The sequence below is a fragment of the Marmota flaviventris genome, chromosome 4 (assembly GCF_047511675.1).
Source record: "Marmota flaviventris isolate mMarFla1 chromosome 4, mMarFla1.hap1, whole genome shotgun sequence".
Taxonomy (NCBI): Eukaryota; Metazoa; Chordata; class Mammalia; order Rodentia; family Sciuridae; genus Marmota; species Marmota flaviventris.
In genome coordinates, this window is record NC_092501.1 from 27,905,051 (window position 1) to 27,925,668 (window position 20,618).

A 20,618-nucleotide genomic window follows, 5' to 3' on the forward strand; every position below is an offset into this window, starting at 1 on the left:
TGAAGCTATACCTAGTGGAAGAAAATTCAAATCTTGGAAGTGGATTTATGGCTTCTTTTAACTACATACATAAAGTGCATGAGGAAAAAGGTGATTTGAAGATATAATTTTAAAAGAAAACAGAACTTAGAAATTTGAAGAATCCTCAACCTGGCCCCATAACAAATGAGAAAGGAAAGAAACTAAGGGTAGAGGAAGCCATTTGCTAAAAATATTAGTATGAATAGAAGGAAGCCAGATGCTGGCCCTTAAATCTTGGATTTTCCAGTCTCAAGAACTGTGAGCTAATAATTTCTGTTCGTTATAGATCATGTAGTCTCAGATATTCTGTTATTATAGAAAAAAAACTAAGAGATCATATTTCTTTGGAATTAGTACCAATCTTTCCATTTCTATCTTGTATGCAGTTCCTTATAAACCCAGCATAATTTATTTCTACTGTCTCCTCTTGGAGTTGTACCTGGTTTTATTGCCTATTTCCATTGGGAAATAGGACAATTTGGCTTTTGTTTCTTGGCCAGGAATCACTTGATCCTGAAAGTCTTGTGAGAAGACTTGTCAAGGAATGGAGTTAAGCACACACACCACAATGTTGGACAGAAGAAGAAAATTTCTCATCAGAAATTTCTTATCATGTACAAGGAATCCTCCAAAAGGTTAGCAGCTAGTTTCTCAGCAGAAACCATGAAGCTCAGAAAACAATGGGTGACAATTTATATTTAAAGTGGCCCTCAGGGCAGTTACTAAGATCTCATGGATTCAGAGTAATTTGGAATATAGAGTAGAAATGCAAGGTTATTTTTTTATTGGTAGCAAATCTGTCTGGCTCAGATAGTAGTGAACCAATGAGGATAAGACTGAAATCCTTGGGCTGCAGTCACAGCAGGCAAGAACAATGGTGGACACCAGATGCCCCTGTCAGGCCTCTGGCCTTGCAGGCATTTTCTTTTTTTTGAATCCTCACAACCTTATAGGGCTGTGCTTTTTTTTTTTTTTTTTTTTTTAGGTCATCTATCACTTTACTCTGAAGCTTGAGTGTACCTCTTATCAAAGGGCTAATTAAAGATCAGGGAACAGCAACAATAAAAAGACAACCCACTATTAAAATGGATAAGTGATCTCAATAGGTGTTTCTCCAGGAAAATATACAAAAGACCAATAAGGACATGAAAGTTGTTCAACATAATTGGTCATTAAAGAAATGCAATGAGATGCTACTTCACAACTACTAGGATGGCTATAATAAGAAATGTTAGCAAGTATGGGAAGAAGAAATTAGAAACTTCCATATATTACTAGTAGAGATGTAAAATGATGCAATGACTTTGAAATTTATTTTTACAATTTCTCAAATGTTAAACTGAGTTAACATATGACCTAACAATTCCACTTCTGGATGTCTACCAAAAGAATTGAAGCATATCCACACAAAGACTTATATATTGAAGTTCCATAGTAGCATAATATATAGTAGCTAAAAATTAGGAAACAACCCAAATGTCCATAAACAATGAATGAATAAATAAAAAGTAGTTATATAATGAAATATTATTCTATAAAAAGGAATGAATCATGAGGATTGCTAATTCGAGGCCAGCCTCATCAACTTAATAAGGCCCTAAGCAATTTAGCAAGACCCTGTCTCAAAATTTAAAATTAAAAAAAAAAAAAAAAAAAGACTGGGGATGTGGTTCAGTGGTTAAGCTGCCCTAGGTTCAATCCCCTGTATTGGGAAGAAAAAAAAAATGGAGGTGGGGGGAGATGAAATACTGATGTATGCTACAACATGTATGAACCTTGAAAATATGTTAAGTAAAATAAGTCAGACACAAAAGGCTTCATATTACAAGACTATTTATATGAAATGTTCAGAATTGGCAAATCTATACATTAAAAAGTACATTGATGGTTGCCAGAGGCAGGAAAGAGGAAAAATAAGTGGCTACAAATGAGTATAGGGTTTTTGTTTTTTTGTTTTTTTTTTTTGTTTTTTTTGAGTAATGAAAAGATTCTAAATTTTAATTTTGGTGGTACTCAGTTCTGAATATACTAAAGATTATCAGACTATATAAAATGAGAATTGTATGTGAATTATATATCAAGCTGTTAATTAAAAAAAAGAAACAGGTAATAGGGTGAAAATCTCAGTTCCAGAGCCTTTGAGGAACAAGAAACAATTCAATGTAGGTACAATAGTATTAGTGGGAATGGGAGCGCCAGAAAAAGAGAATAGGTGTCAGGAGAGGGAAAAGGTAAGGTTGGTCATAGTGGACCTTCTAAATCTTGTCACACTTCAGTGATTTTTTTTTTCCAAAGATTGGAAAGAAACATTTCAAGCAAAACCTTCCCAGATTTTAAAACAGCACTGATTTAGTTAAGTAGTTTTAAAATCCCCCTTTCCCAACGTGTTTACCAGTCTACTCTATTTATCCATCTACCTTCAACATCTAACTTTTCACAGTATTTCAAAGTCAATAATTTAGTAACCCTCAATGAAATGCCTGCGAGTGTATACTTGCAGAAACTCAACAAAAACCAGTGGATGCTGGTTCTGCATGAAGTACTGGAAGGTACACAAAAATACATACAGTCCCTAAGATACTTTTGTTCTCCGTGCACAAGCCATCATTAGCTGAGGCCCCATCCCAGCTTACTGGTTCTTCAGCCCTAAAAAGAACTGAGAAGAAAAAGTACATGCAGTGGAGATGTTTAGAAAATCAAAGGATAAAGGGAAAAATGGGAAATCTTTGGTCTCAAGCTTCAACAAAGTAAACAAACCTCAAGCCTATCCTAGTTTTTTTTCCCAAGTCCAAAACTCGGACCAGCCTTTGCTCAGCAGGGCACACCCCCTTCACAAGCTTTGCTTTTAAAAAGTAACCTCAGCGGTTACTAACATCCAGAAGCTGAAATGGAGCTGCTGGGAATCACTACTCTTGTTCTTGGAATTTCTGTCACTTGTCTGATTTTTCTTTTTGTGTTGATGAAAAGTCCCACAGGGAAGGCTTCCCCCACCCTATCTGACTCCATTTCCCTGCATTTCCCTCTAAGGTAAGAGGCTTTGACTCTGATAAGGGGGTCATTTCCAGGCTCTGCATCTCAGACCACTGGGGAGTTAGCTGTCTTACTGCAGTCTTTCTTAGTTCTATCCACCACATAGGTACATTGCAGTATTTATTTCTGTATTACCAAAAGTACAGATAATCCTCTCCCTTTCAGGACTGACTCACTTTAGAGCAAGTAGTGAGAGGTGTTGGCTTGACTTGAGATATTGATTGAATTGTAGTGAATGAGAAAATTCTGAGATCAGAACATATTTTAATTTAAAGGCTTTCAATCCCCTCAGCATATACACCAAAAATCAAGTGCATCAAATATAAAAATGTAATAAATGTACTTTTATATTATTTTTACTAATTATCTGTGGGAGGCTTTGTGATCCATCTTTTAAATAATGATATCCCCACACTGCCCTCCCCAACACCCTGTTCTAATGCAGCCCAGTTCTGCTACCCTGACTATAGTTACACCTTTGGAAATATTCTTTAGGGAGAAGATTACCTCCATGAGTTTATTGTATAAAAAAATATTCTTCAGGATAAAGAAATACTATAGTAGAGTTCTCCAATTGTCTTAGCAATAGATAATTTACTAGTAAACATTTAATGATTCCATGCTTTATAACAAGTTGTATTTTAGACTATAGTCTGTTCCTTTCAACTATTTGTCTATTATTTGTTAATACCACACTCTTTTCTTTCGTGTTATTGTTATTTTCTTTTTACTGCAGACGTCTGAAGTAGGAAAGGCTACTCATCTTGTGGCAGTCCCAACAATGATCCATCCACAAGAGCTGATCTTGGTCTCCAGCCCTGTCTAAGGAGAAAAGGACGCCCTCTTCCATCCCCGTAGTAAAAAGGACTCATACTTTCTTGTACCTTCATAGTAAGTTGAAGTTGGATAGTATCAGTCCTCCAACTTTTTCTTTTTATTCACACTTTCATTGATACATTATATTTTATACATAATGATGAGATTTGCTGTTTCATACACAAAATATAATGATATAATTTGACCAATATCATTCCCCAGCTCTTTCCTAACCCCCAAATTTGTTTTTTGCCTTCAACATTGTATTAACTATTTTACCTGTCCATATAAACTTTAAGATTGGCTTGTCAATATTTACAAAATAACTCGCTGGGATTTTTATTAGGATTGCATTGAATCTATAAATAAGTTGAGAGGAACTGACACCTTGACAATATTGAGTCTTCCTATTTCATGGACATGGAGTATTTCTCAGTTTATTTATTTTTCTTTTATTTATTTCATCGGAGTTTTGTAGTTTTCCTTTATACCTAAATATAACATTTTTGGTGATGCTAATATAAATGGTATTGCTTTTAATTTCAAGTACTTGTTCATTGTTGGTACAGTTTGAGTTTTGTATATAAACCTTGTATCCTGTAAACTATGTAATCACTTATTTCTAGAGGTATTTTGCTGATTTTTTTCAGATTATATATATATATATATAATTTATTATTTATATATTTTATATATATTATATAAATATATATATATATATGCATCTCTGAAAGCAAAATGATTTTATTTCTTCCTTTCCAATACATACTTTTTTTCCTTTTCTTGTCTTATTACATTGGCTAGGACCTTCAGTATGACATTGAAAATGAGTGGTAAAAGGGCTCATCCTTGTCTTTTCCTGATCTTAGTGGGAAAACTTCTATTTTCTCACCATTGAGTAAAGTTTAACTGGGGTATGATGTTGCATACCTGTAATTCGAGTAATCAGGAGGCTAAGGCAGGAGGATCACAAGTTTGAGGTCAGCTGCAGCAATTCAGTGAGACCTTGTCTCAAAATAAAATAAAAAGGGCTTTAGATGTAGCTTAATGGTAAAGTGTCCTGGGTCCAGTCCACAGAGGAAAAAAGTAAAAGTGATATTAGTTCTAGGTTTTTTTGTAGATGATATTGAGGAAGTTCTCTATTTCTATTTTGTTTTTATTATGAGTGAATATTGGTTTTTCGAAAGTGTTTTTTCTGCATCTATTGTTATAATATTGTGATTTTTCTTTTTCTTGTTGATATGAAGTTTCTTTCATTCAATGTTTTATTCTCTCTCTGCCTTTCAATTTTAGAGGTCTCCATTGATATCCCCTGGCTCAGAGATTCTTTCCTCATGTCCAGTAGCTAATGAGCCTATCAAAGGCATTGTTTATTTCTGTGACAGTGTTTTTGATCTCTAGGATTTTTTTTACTTTCTTATAATTTTTCTCTATTTTCATTACCTGTTTTTTCTTCCATTTTGTCTACTTTTTTCCATTAGAGCCCTTAGAATAGTAATCATAGTTAATAATTCCATCAATCCTGCTATATCTGAATGTGTTTGTGGTGCTTTATTTGTCTCTTCAAACTATGTTTTTTAACCATTGGTGTGCCTTGTAATTTTTTAGAAGCCAGATATACTGGGTAAAAAGAAATCTGGTAAATAGGTATTAGTGGTATTGTAACAGGGGTTCACTTCATTCTTTGAATATAAACCTTGCTCTGCCACTGAGACTTATTTTATTTTTTGGTACCAGGGATTAAACCCAGGGTCACTTAACCACTGTGTGATTAATCATGAATGTGTGGTTATCCCAAGCCCTTTTGTTTTGTTTTGTTTATTTAGAGACAGAGTCTCACTGAATTACTTAAGGCCTTGCTAAGTGACTGAGGCTGGCTTTGAACTTGCGATCCTCCTGTCTCAGCCTCCTAAGCTGCTGGGAATACGGGTGTGCCCCACTGTGCCCAGTGTTTTAAAACTGATGTCTTTTCCTTCCTCTTCTCCCTCTCCCTCTCCTTAACCACAGGGGAAGCAAAGTTAACCTTCCTCCACTTTAACCTTCCTCCAGGTTATCTGTCCTTTGACTCAGGGACCACAGGAGTAAAGGAATCCAGACTTCCAAGCTGGCACTAGCAGTTCAGAGAAATGGCTCTTTCTCAAGGCCACAAATGAATTGTGACTCCTGGCAGGGCACAGCTGGAAAGTAGCCTTTGTATTCCTTCTTTAAAAGACCACTGTTCCCCCTGAAAGAATCACAGCCTCTGAGACAGGAGTCCCCTGTGTTTTCCTTTGCTAGCAAAGCAATAAAACTTCCTTTTTCCCTTTTCTCAAAATTAGGTGTGAGGATGGAGGTCAGGAAGTTTTCTGCAGTTCTGTGATTTTACTTGTCTTTTTAACAGTCTTGTGCCCCTGGGCTGTGAATTTCACAAGTGTTTCTCACTCACCCCCCTATTTCCTCAGATAGGACAGACTAGGTGGGGGTGAAATTGGTTATTTCCCCTCCACTATTGGAAGCCTGCTGAAGTTGAATATTTCCCTTCCCCTTCTTGGTTAAGCTCTAATAAAACCCAGTAGATTAGACTCTGCTCAAGGTCTGAATGCAGACCTTGTAAAGAAGAACAGAATGCTTTTGGGTATGCAACCAGAAATACAAGTCCTCCCCTACCAGAAACTCAAGGGGATTTCTTTTTCTCCAGTATTCACTTTAGGAACCCAGGAGAGCTCACGGTGGTAAAACTCACAAAATCATGCCCCTCTAAGACCAGGCCCCTCCTAGAATTTTCACTTTTGAACTTATCCACACTGAGCCTCTGGCAATTTTGTAATTATAATTTAGGTTTTCCTATCCTGCTGCTGGTTTCCCATAGAAGGTTTCTACTTTAGTTAGTTTTGTTGTTTGCAATACCAGAAAGTGAGTCCAGAGCCCTGCACATATTAGGTAAGGGCTCTACCACTGAGCCACACCCAAGCCCTTTTTATTTTTTGAGACAGGATCTCCCTAAGTTGCTCAGGCTGGTCTTGGACTTAAGATGAGTAGTTGGGATTATAAGCATGGGTCATCACACATGGCTGATCTACTCCAGTTAGTTGTGATTTTCTGCATTTGCCTGTTTATATCTCTATTTTTCTTGGGAAGCAGCAATCTGCCTTGGGGCCTCACTTCTCTGAAAAATTTAAGAAAGTTGTTGTTTTTTCAGTGTTTGGTTTTTTTTTTAAGCCTGTTAGTAGGACAGAGAGACAACTTCCAAGCTCTGTACATGCCAGACCAAAAATTAGAAGTCCAGATGTTTATATTTTAAATAGGATATCCAGGAAAAGGTTCACTAGAATGGTAATATTTGAGCAAAGACTTCAAGAAGATAAAAGAGAAAGCCATAAAGTTAACTGAGAAAAATTCATTCCATTCAGAGAAAGCAAGATCCAAAACTGTGACAGAAGGTACCTGGTATACTCAAGGAATAGCAAGGAGGTCAATGCAGATAAACTAAGGGGAGAAAAGGGGCAGAAATAGGGCATAATGTTAAGTACAGAGAGAGGATCTGATTTCATAGTACTTTGTGGGATCCTGTAAGAACTACAGTTTCTTCTCTGAGATAGGAAATATCAATGGAGAGTTTTTAATTGGAGTGGCATGATAATTTGTGTTTTAGCAACATGGCTCTGGAGAATTAGTTAAAGGTAGTGATACCACCCATTACTGGTGATGAGTTCTGCTCCCTCACGTGTTGAAGAATAACATTAGAGAAGCACACCAAGGCAAGCATATACAGCATAGTTTATTTAAAAAGGGCTTCCTTTGTTCTCCTGCTCTCTTCCCCTTATCTCTCTCCTTTCTGCAAACATGACTAGGCCCAGGAGATGCTCTGTGGTATGGCCAAAAGATGAGAAGCAGATGGGCTGGAGGGGCCAAGGTAGAGTGATCTGGGCAGGATCAACTGTAGGGAGGGATAATCCCTGGGACAGGTTAACTTAGCAACAGGTTGGAGCAGGGGCTGGTTATCTTGATATGGGTGGAGGAAGGGCTCTGAAGGAATAACATTTCAATCCCTCCTTTCTCTGGATGGACCCTTGCCTATCTGCTTAATTCTTGGTAGCTAAGAAAGGTGCTCAGGGTTAGGGTTAGTGTACCATGCAAATGGCATTTCTCTGATTTACAAGATCTAGGGCCTTAGTAGACATTCATTTTTTTTTCCCTAGTGAACAGCTGCTGGTGATTCAAATGCTGAGGGTTAGACCCCTGTGGAATCTTCACTTACAAGTCTGGTTCCAGGTGGAGATGACCCAAAGGCAGAGCTCAACTGGGAGCATATACTGGAGCCATCTCTCTCTACAGGGCTACTTCTGCCTGGCTTTCTCCAGAATTACAGGACTGGAGCTACAAGAAGCCCTTATCACATGGGCAGACCTGGAATACAGAAGGGAGCCTCCAGGAAACATGGCAAGAATGAGGCAGAAACTGCAAAGCATTTTCAGACCAAACCTGAGAATGTGTAGCCATATTCTACTTATTGTCAGCAATTTTCAATAGATAACTTAAAAGGGATGTTTCCCCCCCTTAGTTATACTTCCCCTTTCAATGGGGAAGTGGTGGTCACACTGCAGAAGAGCAAAAGGATGGGACATATTATTGTCAGGTAGGGAAGGAGCCATCTGAGCTGTCTGGGAAAGACCAGCCAGCTCAGCAGAAGATGAGGAGTCTCAGAAGCCAAGGAGCAAAAGTGCTATGAGGAGAGGTGTCAGCTAGGTCATGGATCATACTAAGGTAGATTGAAGCAAGCAGATGGTGTTGGAATCCTCAGCAAGAGCAGTTCCATGGAAGAAAAAATGGGGAAGCTAGACTGAAGAGGGACAAAGAATAAATGGGAGTAGGGGAATATAGCTCAGTGATAGGGTTCTTGTCTAGCATGTACAAGGTCCTGGGTTCAGTCCCCAGCATCACAAAAGAAAAGGGGGGGGCAAATAATAAATGGGATGACTTCTGTTCCTACACAAAATGAAGGGCTAAATGACCTTTTCATGAAAACTGATACTGTTTGCATAAAATATTCACATTGTCAGAAAACATTCAAATTTGTGAATATTTTAGTATATAGTTTGAGGACTTAAAATTTTAGTTTGAAGAAGTAAAACACTGGAAGAACAATGCTTTACCACCCATACAAGAAAGAAATGGACAAAAAAAAACTAAAAGCCATTCGATGGTAAATTAACCCATAAAATAACTGAGTTTTTAGGGCAAGCATGTAACTTTGAATCTAGAGAAAGAGACAAGAGCCTACAGGGCAATAAAAGTTGGAATATTTGCTCTCCTAGGACAAATATCACTCTAGCACCTTTAAAATTGTTAAACTTTAAATAAAGACTTTAAATATGTAAAGATAAACTTTAGCTATACCACGGTGAATTCCACCTTTATGTATTTCTAAAAAGCACTAATTAAAAGTAAATTAGTGGAAGGAAGACCAGTAGAATAGAAGAAGGGGGATAGGAGGAAGGAAGAGGAAAGAGAAGGAGATGGATATCTGGGACTGAAATGTTATAAATTAGACTCCATGAATGTGTGATTATGTAAAAATGAACCCAACTCTTATGCATAACTGTAAGGCACCAATAAAAGCAAAGGAATGGGAAGAGATTAGGTCAATACCCCAACTCAGAAATAGGAGGCAGAGAGAGCATTTGGAGCAGGTTTCTTGCAAGAGAAAGTGAAGCTATGCTCCTGGAGAGCAGAGCAGGCAAATTGGCTTAGGGACCTGCTGACCCAAAACAGTTGGGTTTTTGTTAGAACAAGGAGTTGGGAACTTGGGACTGGCAGGAACTAGAGCATCAGGTAGACACTACTTTTCAGGCTGGTAATGTGCAACTGCTGCCCTCATGTGGGAACACATCTGCCTGCATCATGAGAATTTAGGGCATGGACCTGCACAAGGGATTATTTTGCTTTTTCCAATCTAGAGCCTCCAACAGAAGGTTATTGTGAGGTGGTCAACTGACCTTTGGTGTGGATCATGGGCTCATGCTCACCTGAAGAATGTGTGTTCCTGTTAATCTACAGAGGAGGGTGATGGTGTCTTTTATGTAATGTGGAGAAGGTGGGTCAGTTGCCTGTCCAGGGTCCTTTGATAGCTGCCCCCTGCCCTTGGTTCTCCTTTCTCCAATCCCTACTCATTTCTTTCTGACCACCTACACTGACAGTGGGGCTTTTGGGAAGCATTCAGATCATGAAGCCTCTGACATCATCAATATGTTAATCCATTGATGGATTCATAGATGATGGCATTATTGGGAGGTGGGTGGTGGAAACTTTAGTTAGTTGGAGGAAATAGAGGGTGTGCTCTGGAAGGTTCATTTATAGGATTTGGTGTTGGAATCACATTTGGGTCTGCCAATACCTGGCTGTATGACCTCAATTATTTTATTTTTGGTTTTGGGAGTTTTTGTTTTGTATCCATTTATTGACATTTACTAAACTTATAAATGAAAACTTATTAAATATGAGCTAGAGTTGGTGATTTCTATACATTTTCTAAAGGACAATATGAATGTTTGTTAACTTGAAGATCAGATGGGCACACGTTACATTTTGATTTTAATCTTTCAAAATATTTAGTCATTCAGATATTAAGTACTTACTGTATGTCAAGAACTAATCTAGGTGATCAAACAAGTTATTTTATCTTGCAGACTTCGTCCAATTTCCCTACTTTGAAAATTGACCAAACTCCTCAATGGAGATTTTTAGCACGGATATTTAAATTCAGAAATGAAAGTGTAGTAGCCAGATAATCTTAAGCCTATTCTCAGAGCAGACTGTAAGAAGTAACTGTTTACATTGCTTTTAAAAAATTCTATTTGTCATTCCTGCAAAACACAGGAGAGTGGATGACTGACAAAGAAGATGCTCCTACTAGAGTGAGGATTAACATTTTCCTACTATTGCTGCTTTCTAGAAATCATGAGATAAGCCATGATCCCTGCCACGTAATTCCTTTCTTCACCTGTACAGAGTGAAACTATTAAGAGAGGAGACTAAGGACATATTTATTCCAACCTTTGTTTCCTTCAACAAAGTCTATTATTTCCAGCAAAATAGTGAGTAGAAATTCAAGCAGGATCAGAACAATGGGCTGCCCTTTGACCCTTGACCCTTTTCTAGGCCACTTTTGGTCACACCTTGAAAGCTTTTTTAGGGCATTTCAAGGTCTCTGAGGAATGCAACCTACTCATAGTTTGTCTTTGCAACCAAATTTCATGAAGAATTGATCACATGATTGAATGCAAAGCCCCAATATGAAGAACAAGATAAAGCTGCCTATACAGAGGCTGTGTTGCACAAGATACAAAGATAATAACCCTCCTTCCTTCTGATCTGCCCCATGCTACTATCTGAGACACGAAATTCAGACCCTATATCATCCCCAAGGTGAGCTGTATTTGAGAAAGCTGCAAGGGATAGAAGGTTTTGTGGGGCCTGGGAGAGGCTTCTCAGTTCTGTTGCTGGAAGCGAGGCATGCTAGAGTCACAGAAAAAAACACAAGATCAAAGTGTGTCACCTCTGTTGCCTTCCTAAAATGGGGGAGGCTGACGTAGAGCTTCCAAGATCCCTTCCTACTCTCCTAGCAAAGGTATTAAATGAATAGTGATTTCCATTAATAAGAATCTCAAATATCTGATTTTTCATGACAGATTAATAAAAGGGAAGAACTGGAAAAGTGACTGCAGTTCTAGGGTCATCACGCCACATTTCATTGCCTTTAATTCAAATTCTCTCCTCCTAGGACCCCACATACTCAAGAAATTTGAAATATCACTACTCCTGACAGTTAAAATTTGTAAAGCACTTAGCGTTGATCAAAGTGTTTACATACACACTAGGGATGTAGTCAGTCTTCTGTAGTGACGAAGGGTGTGGGCTTTATATTTAAACAGTTCTACAGCATAGAGGAGGAAGAAAAGCTACCAAACCTGACCCAAATACTGCAAAAACAGAGTCACCAATCTAAAAATATCAATGCAAAAGTCTATCAACACATAAGTGAAGCATAATATTAAAAATGCTACACCACTAACCTGATAATAGAATCAGGAACATGACACTAGTCAACACCAGAAAACATACCTTGAGAAAATTCACCATTTAGATAGAATGGGGAGGGGGCATACATTATCATTTTATTTGTACAGAAAATGCTATCAATAACATCCAACATTCAGTTTTGATTTTTTTTAACCTTTAGTAAAATAGGAATAGAAGAATACCTCCTTAGGCAGAAAAAAGATATTTCCCAAATCATGTTTATTGATGGAAGACTGCAAGAATTTCCATTAATATCAGAAATAAGATAAGCATATCTTCCATTATTGGTGTTATTCAACTAAAATTAGAAAAAAAAAATAGCAAGAGATAGAAAATTTTAAAGATGAAGGTAAAATTTGTACTTTGATACATGGGAAACACAAAAATTAACTTCAGTACTATTGCAAAATAGAAAATATATACACTAATTGGATACAATTTATATTTTTTTAAAAAACAATCACTATACTATATGGAATGAAAACTAGCTGTGTGCAGTGGTACATGTTTACAATCCCAGCTACTTCTTGAAGGCTGAGGCAGGAGGATCACAAGTTTGAGGCAGTCTCAACTACTTAACAAGACCCTGTCTCAAAAAATAAAAAGGACTGAAGATGTAGCTCAGTGTAGCATGCCCCTGATTTCAATCTATAGTACCCCCTCACATTGTTGCAATGAATATTCTTATTTTAGGAAAAATATACATAAAGGATAAATTCCTAGTAGTGAAATGCTTTTTAAGTTGTGTGTCTTGAATTTTAATAGATACTGCCACATTGATGTCTGAAGAGGTTATAACAATCGACACTATTGGCAAGAATACATATATAACATCTTCAGTCCTTTTTATTATAGATATAGGTATAGGTATAGCTACATAAAAGCTAAGTTAATGAGTCTAGCCTTGAACTTTTGATCCTTCTGCCTCAATTTCCCAAGTCACTGGAGTTATAGGTATGTGCCAACACACCTGGCAATATTTTTATATTTGAAGACTAGAAAAATCTTCATTTAAAAAGATGTTCATTAAAAAAGACTATTTAAAAATTCTGATATTTCTGTAAAATGGAATACTAAGCAAGCTACAGAACACTGTAGAGTGTTCCCACTTGTGTGAAAACATTGGAGATTGTGTGTGACTTTTTCTTTTAATCCAGAAGATATATTCTTGAGGATATGTCATTGCTGATAATAGTGATTATATCAAAAAGGAGACCAGGTAAGTCAGTATAGGAGAAAAAGATAAACTTATTTTAACTTTATACTCTTTTGTTCATTTTTGTATTGTATATCACATGTATGTATTACCAATTTCAGTAATTATACAGATAATGTTTAAGGAAATTTTTTTTAAAAAAGTAAAAATGAGAAAGCAAGCTTTTATGACCAAATGACCATTTAGGGTCTTTTCCAGTTAACCTTCTGCCTGATACTCTGATATCTTCATTGAAGTCATATCAGTAAACACACATCACATTAGTTTTTTAAACTCCAAAAAAACTACTTTTCTCCTGACTAGGATGATTGCACAGGAATAGACTATTTACAAATTAGGCAATACTGGTACACAGAATGGAGTCAGAGTTCATGCCATGCATGCTTCCCATTGGCTAGAGGGCAATCAAAGTCAACATGTCACCTAACCAATGATTGCCCTGTTGGAATGAGGGTTAGTGGGAACATATGGAAGAGTCTAGGTTTCTGGAATTCCAAATAGCCACTTCCTGTCCGATTCTAAAATCATCAAAATGTAAATGCAGAGATAGCTATTGTTTGTTATTGTCTTTCAACATGAATATCTGTTATATGCCAAGTAGGAATATCAGTTATATGCCAGGGTAGGAACTGGAAACCCAGAAACAAATAAGATATCACTCTGTCCTTAAGGACCTTCATATTTTTTTTTTTTTTTGCATTCTTTTTTTTAAATTTTTTAATTTTTTTTTAAGGACCTTCATATTTTAATCATCGAAGAGAAACAACTAAGCTAACAATAATAGCATAAAGTGATGTTTGTGGAGAAGTATACAGAATTTTATGGAAACCCAAGGAAGGATGCTGAAATCAGACCAGGGCAAGTGACAGGAAAGTTTTATTAAAAAAATGATGCTTGGATTTATTTTTGAAACACAAGTAAGTCTCAGCCAACTGGAGATGGAGGAGAAGTTAAAAACTCAGGCTTTTTAAAGATTGCAAGATGTTGGGTAAGAGGAGGAGGAAGGAGGTATACTGGGGAGAAGGATGGGAGCCAACACTGGAAAGGCAGTAAACATCAGACTATGTAGGGCCTCTGCCACATTGATGTCTGAAGAGGTTATAACAATTGACACTATTGGCAAGAATACATATATAACATCTTCAGTCCTTTTTATTATAGATATAGGTATAGGTATAGCTACATAAAAGCTAAGTTAATGAGTCTAGCCTTGAACTTTTGATCCTTCTGCCTCAATTTCCCAAGTCACTGGAGTTATAGGTATGTAAAGAAGCATGGACTTACCTTGGAGAATGGAGAACTAATAAAGAATCTGAGTGGAGGAATCAAGGGCCAAGTAAGAGATGAAAGAAAGATCATGGTGGTTGCTGTGGGATGTGTGGTGGAGGGAGTGAAATCTCAGGTAGGAAGATAATGGGAGGCTGTTCCATGATCTAGGCAAGAATGAATGAGAGGCATTGGTGAGGCTCTCGAAAGAAAACCAAGAGGGCCTGGGGATGTGGCTCAAGAGGTAGCTCGCTCGCCTGGCATGCGTGCGGCCCAGGTTCGATCCTCAGCACCACATACAAACAAAGATGTTGTGTCTGCCGAGGACTAAAAAATAAATATTTAAAAAATTCTCTCTCTCTCTCTCTCTCTCTCTCTCTCTCTCTCTCTCTCTCTCTTCCACTCTCTCTTTAAAAAAAGAAAAAAGAAAACCAAGAAGAGAGAGAGAGTGAGTAAATCTGGGAAGGATGTGAGAAGAATTTAGAATGGCTCCCATGTTTTTGACTTGGACAACAGGTGGTGCCATTTCCTAGAGGAGCAGCTCCAGGAAAAGAGATTCTGCATTTGGATTCAAACAGGTTGCATTTGAGGTCCTTAAAGAACAGCTTAAAAGGGGGAATAGAAATAATATTAGCATAGATAATAAGAAACTAAGAAATACAACTAAGAATAATATATGCATAGCACTGTATAGTTTATACAAAACTGTTACTGCAAGGTGAAACATGACTGGAACAGACACTGTGGGGAATGAGAGTGGAGTGGGGAGGATTATCTCAAGAGAAGAAGAAAGCTATTTTAAAACGTATTGGAAAATCCATCTGGGCAAGATGCAAAAAATGGAGGAAACCACAAAAGGATTTCTCAGGACTACATTTAGAGGGGAAAAAATACTCAAGAATAGTCCAGAAATTTTGAGCTAAAGATAGTTTCTAAAAAGGGGATGGCATTTTGAATTCACTTCCAATTCTTGGTGAAATAAAAGAGCAAAAAATTAAAAAGAAATTCCCACCTTCACTAAAACAAGAAAATGTTACCAAACAAAACTAATAAAGAATGCCAAATGAAGTGAATTTTAAAGTTTTAGCAGGACATGGGTTTTATGCATACATACACATATATGCATGGCTGTGATGAAAATACTCGACAAGAACAACTTAGAAGAGTAAAAATTTATCTTGGATTACAGTAGCAGAAGTTCAGTCCACGGTGGTCTGATTTCATTGCTCCAGACCCAAGATGAGGCAGAACATCATGGCACAAGGGCATGGTGGAGGAATACTGCTCTATTCATGGCGGCCAGGATTCAGAAAGAGGGAGAAGGGCCCTAAGGCAGATGCGTGTTTCTGGGGCATGCCTCCAGCCACACCCCACCTGCCTATAGTTACCACTCAGTCAGTCCATTCCAACTACAATGGACTAATGAGGTTACAGCTCTCACAATCCAATAAATTCACCTCTGAGCATCTGTGCATTAATATAGGAGCTTCTGGGAGACTCTTCCTATCCAAACCATAATAAAATATAAAATATTAAATTGAAAAATAATAAGTGTATATATTTATGGATACAGTATGACATTTTGAGATATGTATACATTAAGTCAAAATAATATTCATCACCTCACCTACTCTCATTTTTTCATTAAAAACATTTAAAATCTACTCTTAGCAATTTTGACACATACAATATGTTATTATTAATTATAGGTACCGTGCTATGCAACAAATCATTAAAACTAATCCTTCTGTCCAACTGAAACTTTGTGTCCTTTGATGTCAGTCTTTGTCCATCTGCCTTCTCAAATACTTGATTACCACTATTCGCTCTCCTCTTCTATGAGTTTGACTTAATTTTTAGGTTCCCCATGTGAGTGAGATCATGTGGTATTTGTCTGTGTTTGGCTTGTTTCACTAAACATAATGCCCTTCAGGTTCATCCACATTGTCACAGACATCAGCATTTTCTTCTTTTTAAAGGTTGTATAGTATTCCATCATGTATACATACCACATTTTCTTTATCTGTTTGTCCACTGATGGACATTTAGGTTGTTTACATATCTTCACTTTTGTAAACAATGCTGCAATGAACATGCACAATTAGCTATCTCTTCGGTATACTTTTTTTTTTTTTTTTTTGGTTTTTCTTAAGGACCACAAAAGTTCTCTGAAAACCAGTACAACACAGAGAGATGCCAACAGACTTGATTTTTATGACATATGTGGCCAGTGGACACATATTTGAATTACATTTTCTGAGACTCTGTTTCTTCTCTACAAATTTCCTATTTAACATGTTATGATGGAAATAACAAGTGATGATGGAAAACAATTATATTAGTTTCTCTTCTGAAAGAACACAAAGAGAGAAGGAAAGAAGGGAAGTCACTCTAAAAAATGATTATAAATCTTATATTATTTTAAAAGTAAAAGCTAAACAACTCTGAGAATCATGGAGAGAACTGAATGTAAATGTTATAATACTGAAAATGTAAACATAATGTGAACTGGGCATGGTGACATATACCTGTAATTCCAGCAACTCAGGAGGCTGAAGCAAGAGAATCACAATTTTGAGGTCAATTATTTAGCAAGACTCTGTCTCAAAATAAAATAATAAAAAGGGCTGGGAATGTAGCTCAGTGATAGAGTGCCCTTGGGTTCAGTCCCCAGTATTGCAAAATAATGATAATGGTGATGGTGATGATGATGATGATGATGATGATGATGATAATTAAAAGACTAACAAATCCAGAGTCATTAGATTGCAAAGGTTTTAATTTCATTCCATTTCTCTAACTCTTGGAATAAAATCTGAATTCCTTGCCAAGTGTACTCTCTACTCTCTTCTCACATGGCTTCCTTGGTCTCCAGATTCCTGCACTGGCCAGACTTCTAATCCCAAGGCAAATAAGTCATTCATTCAACAAATATTTATTGAGCACCTACGCATTGAAGGCAGAGCAGTGGAAAACACAGGCAGTAATCCTTGCCTTCATGCCATTGACATTTTAGTAGGGGATATAGACACAAAATTAAAAATAAATACATAGTATACTTTCAGATAATAAGTATGATAAAAGAAGAATCAAGTCAAGGGGTAGAGAATGATAAGGAGTAGCAGCTGGGGTCAAGTTTGATAAAGATATCAAGACTAGCCTTTATAAGGTGATGGTATTTGAATAATGGGAAGGGAAAACTATGAAAAAAAATTTAGAAGAGCATTTCTAGCAGAGAAAATAGCAAATGTAAATGCACCAGAGTGGAAATAAGCTTAATATGTTCAAGGAATAGAAAGTTCATTGTGATTGTTTACTGGACCTTTATGGAGTCACTGAGTATTTTGTGGGGGAATTTTTTATTTCTTTTTTTAAAAGCACTCTGGATAGTATGTAGAGAATAAATCAAAATAGAAGCAGGGAGACTATGGTCACTATCTAAGCAAGAAACGTGGTGATCTGGCCTATGATGTCAGTGTTTGATCATCTAAAGGTGAGAGAAGTTGTCAGGTATGAATATATTTTCCTTTTTTTTTTTTTTTTTTGGCCTTTTAAATTGTTATTTTAAGTCAGGCTTTCTCTAAGTTGCCAAAGCTTGCCTTGAATTTTTCGTCCTCTGACCTCAACCTTCCAAGTCACTGGGATTACAAGTGCACCACTGCACCCCAGGCAGATCTGATGTATCAAACACAGTTAAGTATAACTTGCTGGTATGGGGAGTGAGATATCGGGGTTATTGTAGTGTCCTAAATTTTGACATAAGCAAGTCAATCCATTGTGGTAAATTTTATCAATCTTGGAAATTAGAGGAAAGGAAAATTTTCAGAGTAACCCGTATAAGACTAATGATCACAGATTGATGACAGTAATTATCCCTGATGACAGTGTGAAGGTAATATTTTATATTTTCCTTGTACTTTCTTTTTTCTTAATTTTTACAACAAAGATTTTATTTTTACATAAGCAGTAGAGTCATTTTAAAAAATAAATATTTTTCAGATAGTCTGAAGAGTAATAGCCAGATGGGAGGTAGTTTGCACAAGGTATTTGGTCTGTAGAAAACTCTTGGACTTTGGAGTCAGGAAGCCAATTTAATCTCCAGATTTTCCAAGTAAAAATTATATAATCTGAGCAAATTATTTGAGTTTAGAGTTCTTGCTTATATAAATAGGATATATTACTCTCTCAAGAAAGATTGGCACATCCCAGAGTCAGCTTGCAAGCAAGGCAAAGCAGCTGCTGGTGACGTGGCAGGGATGGCGCTCAAGAGGCTGATGGGCAAGTACAAGCAACTAACCCAGAATCCTCCAGAAGGAATTCAGGCCCCATGAATGAAGAGAATTTTTTTGAATGGGAGGTGTTGATCGTGGGCCCTGAAGATACCTGTTTTTGAGTTTGGTGTTTTTCCTCACATCTACCAGGACCGGCAGAGTTTGCATCTCCATCCTCCACAGGCCGGTAATGACCCCTTAGGCTTCAAGAGAGGCTCTGAGAGGGGGAGCCCCTAGCTGAGTGTGGAAAATATCCTGCTGTGGGTGACGGGCATTCTGGCAGAGCCCAGTGACGAAAGTGGAGCTAATGTGGATGCTTCCAAAATGTGGTGAGGTGACTGGGAGCAGTTTTACAAGACTGCCAGTCAGATCTTGCCGAAGTCTCTGGGACTCTGAGGCTGTGCACGCGCAGAAGGCAGGACCTCACCTTGTAGTTCCAAGGCTGCTCTCGGGACGCTCAGTGACAGTGCTGCTGGTGCTGCCACCAAAACAGCAACCACGGCACTTCTTGTTTCTTACCTTTCCACCTCAAACAGGCTTCTTTTCTGGAATCATGGCCTGCATAGCTTAAGGACAGCTTTGCGATGTCCAAGTGTTCCTCCTCGTGGAATGTTCAGGAAGGGCACCTGGCTGTCTCTAATTCCCAGCCATTGCTCAGTCCGTGCTCCCTCCCGCGGCTGTCCCCAGGATGAGGGCCTGTGCAGACCAGCTGCCTCCAACAAAGGCATGGGGCCTGTGGCAACGGGGAAGGGGCGGTGGCGGGGTTGGGCTGGCACACTTTATACCCCACTCCCGGTTCCATGTGCTCTGTGAGGTGTTCACGACGTCTCATCTTGTGTTTTACAAGCAGAGGTTGTACATACAGCCTCTTCATTTGTTGTGCATTACAACCACACTTAGAAATACTTTCAGGGATGCTTTGTAAATGGTCAGTGAGAAAGGAGACAGAGAACAGATTCTTGCTGGCCTCGAAGACCAGTGGCTTCTCTGGTTGCATTTTTAGGGGATTAGCGTTCTGTCACCGTTGCTTGTGCACTCCTAGAGCAGACACAGGGAGGTCTTTGAAGTGTTAGTGACATTTTTCTCCTGAGTTCTGCAGTTTTCCTTTTCCAGGCTAAAAGCTGGGTTGCTCCAGAGCTCTACACTGTGCGAGCAGTTGCACCAGGACCATTCTTTGCCCTTGAGGTCAGAAGGGACTCTACCATTAGTTGGCCCAGAGTGCAGAGGTATGCCTTTCCCCAGGTGGAGGGAGCACTTTTTTGCAGTCTGTGACTTTGATGCCACCTAGGTGTCTCTGACTACAGAGCTGAGCAGCACAATACCCCAAGGAGACATCACAAGCAATAACAGATCTGTTGCCTGGGGAAGCAGATGCCTGACCTGTTCCAAACAGTTTGCATTTCAACAGGAGTTTGTTTTTAAAGAGATGGCCTGTGAGACCTGTGATAGATTTCATTTCACATTAGCCTCTTTCCTTCATGTTAGCCTCTTTCCTTCCCTTCCCAAATGTGTCCAGCGGACATTTGTCTCTTAGGGAAACCTCACATTTCATGGTGTTAACAATTCTGTAGAAGGACTTGTGTTTGGAAGGGTAAGGAGGTGTTGTGCTACATAGTGTTTACAGGCATGAAGGAGATGCAGCCTTTCCAGAGTAGGAAGCAGTGGCCTGTGTAGAGACTGCTGGCCTGCTTCAAGATCATGGGGACACAGTCACCTGTGGGTGTCCATGGGAGGTGGGGGAGGAGCAGCAGTATCTTTGCAAAACATAGTATTTTATTAATTTATATTTATTGAATGAAAAACAATCCTATGGTGTCCCTCTTCCATTGTGGAATTTAACTACTATTAAAAAAAGTAAAGTTCTATATTTCCCCCTCTTACAAAGAAAGAAAGATTGGCACACTTTGTGTCTCCAAGGCTCTGTTCTGACTCCCGGGACT

At 38.0% G+C, this 20,618-nt stretch overlaps 1 protein-coding gene, 1 non-coding gene and 1 pseudogene across 2 annotated transcripts in view; 2 read left to right on the forward strand and 1 right to left on the reverse strand.

Moving 5' to 3' along the window:
* The window catches only part of Erlin1 (ER lipid raft associated 1), a 41,141-nt gene extending 36,816 nt beyond the window's left edge, over positions 1 to 4,325 (forward strand). The window contains exon 12 of the mRNA XM_071611002.1: positions 3,788 to 4,325. Within this exon, the coding sequence (XP_071467103.1) occupies positions 3,788 to 3,877 (90 nt within the window). The 3' untranslated portion in view covers positions 3,878 to 4,325. The remainder of the gene's footprint in view (positions 1 to 3,787) is intronic.
* Positions 3,786 to 3,919, reverse strand: LOC114088724 (small Cajal body-specific RNA 20). Its single transcript, XR_003582045.2, has one exon. It is a non-coding gene; the product is annotated as a small Cajal body-specific RNA 20 (non-coding RNA).
* A 14,335-nt stretch (positions 4,326 to 18,660) lies between the features above and the next one.
* Positions 18,661 to 19,074, forward strand: LOC114088370 (ubiquitin-conjugating enzyme E2 G2 pseudogene; annotated as a pseudogene).
* Positions 19,075 to 20,618: the final 1,544 nt, after the last annotated feature.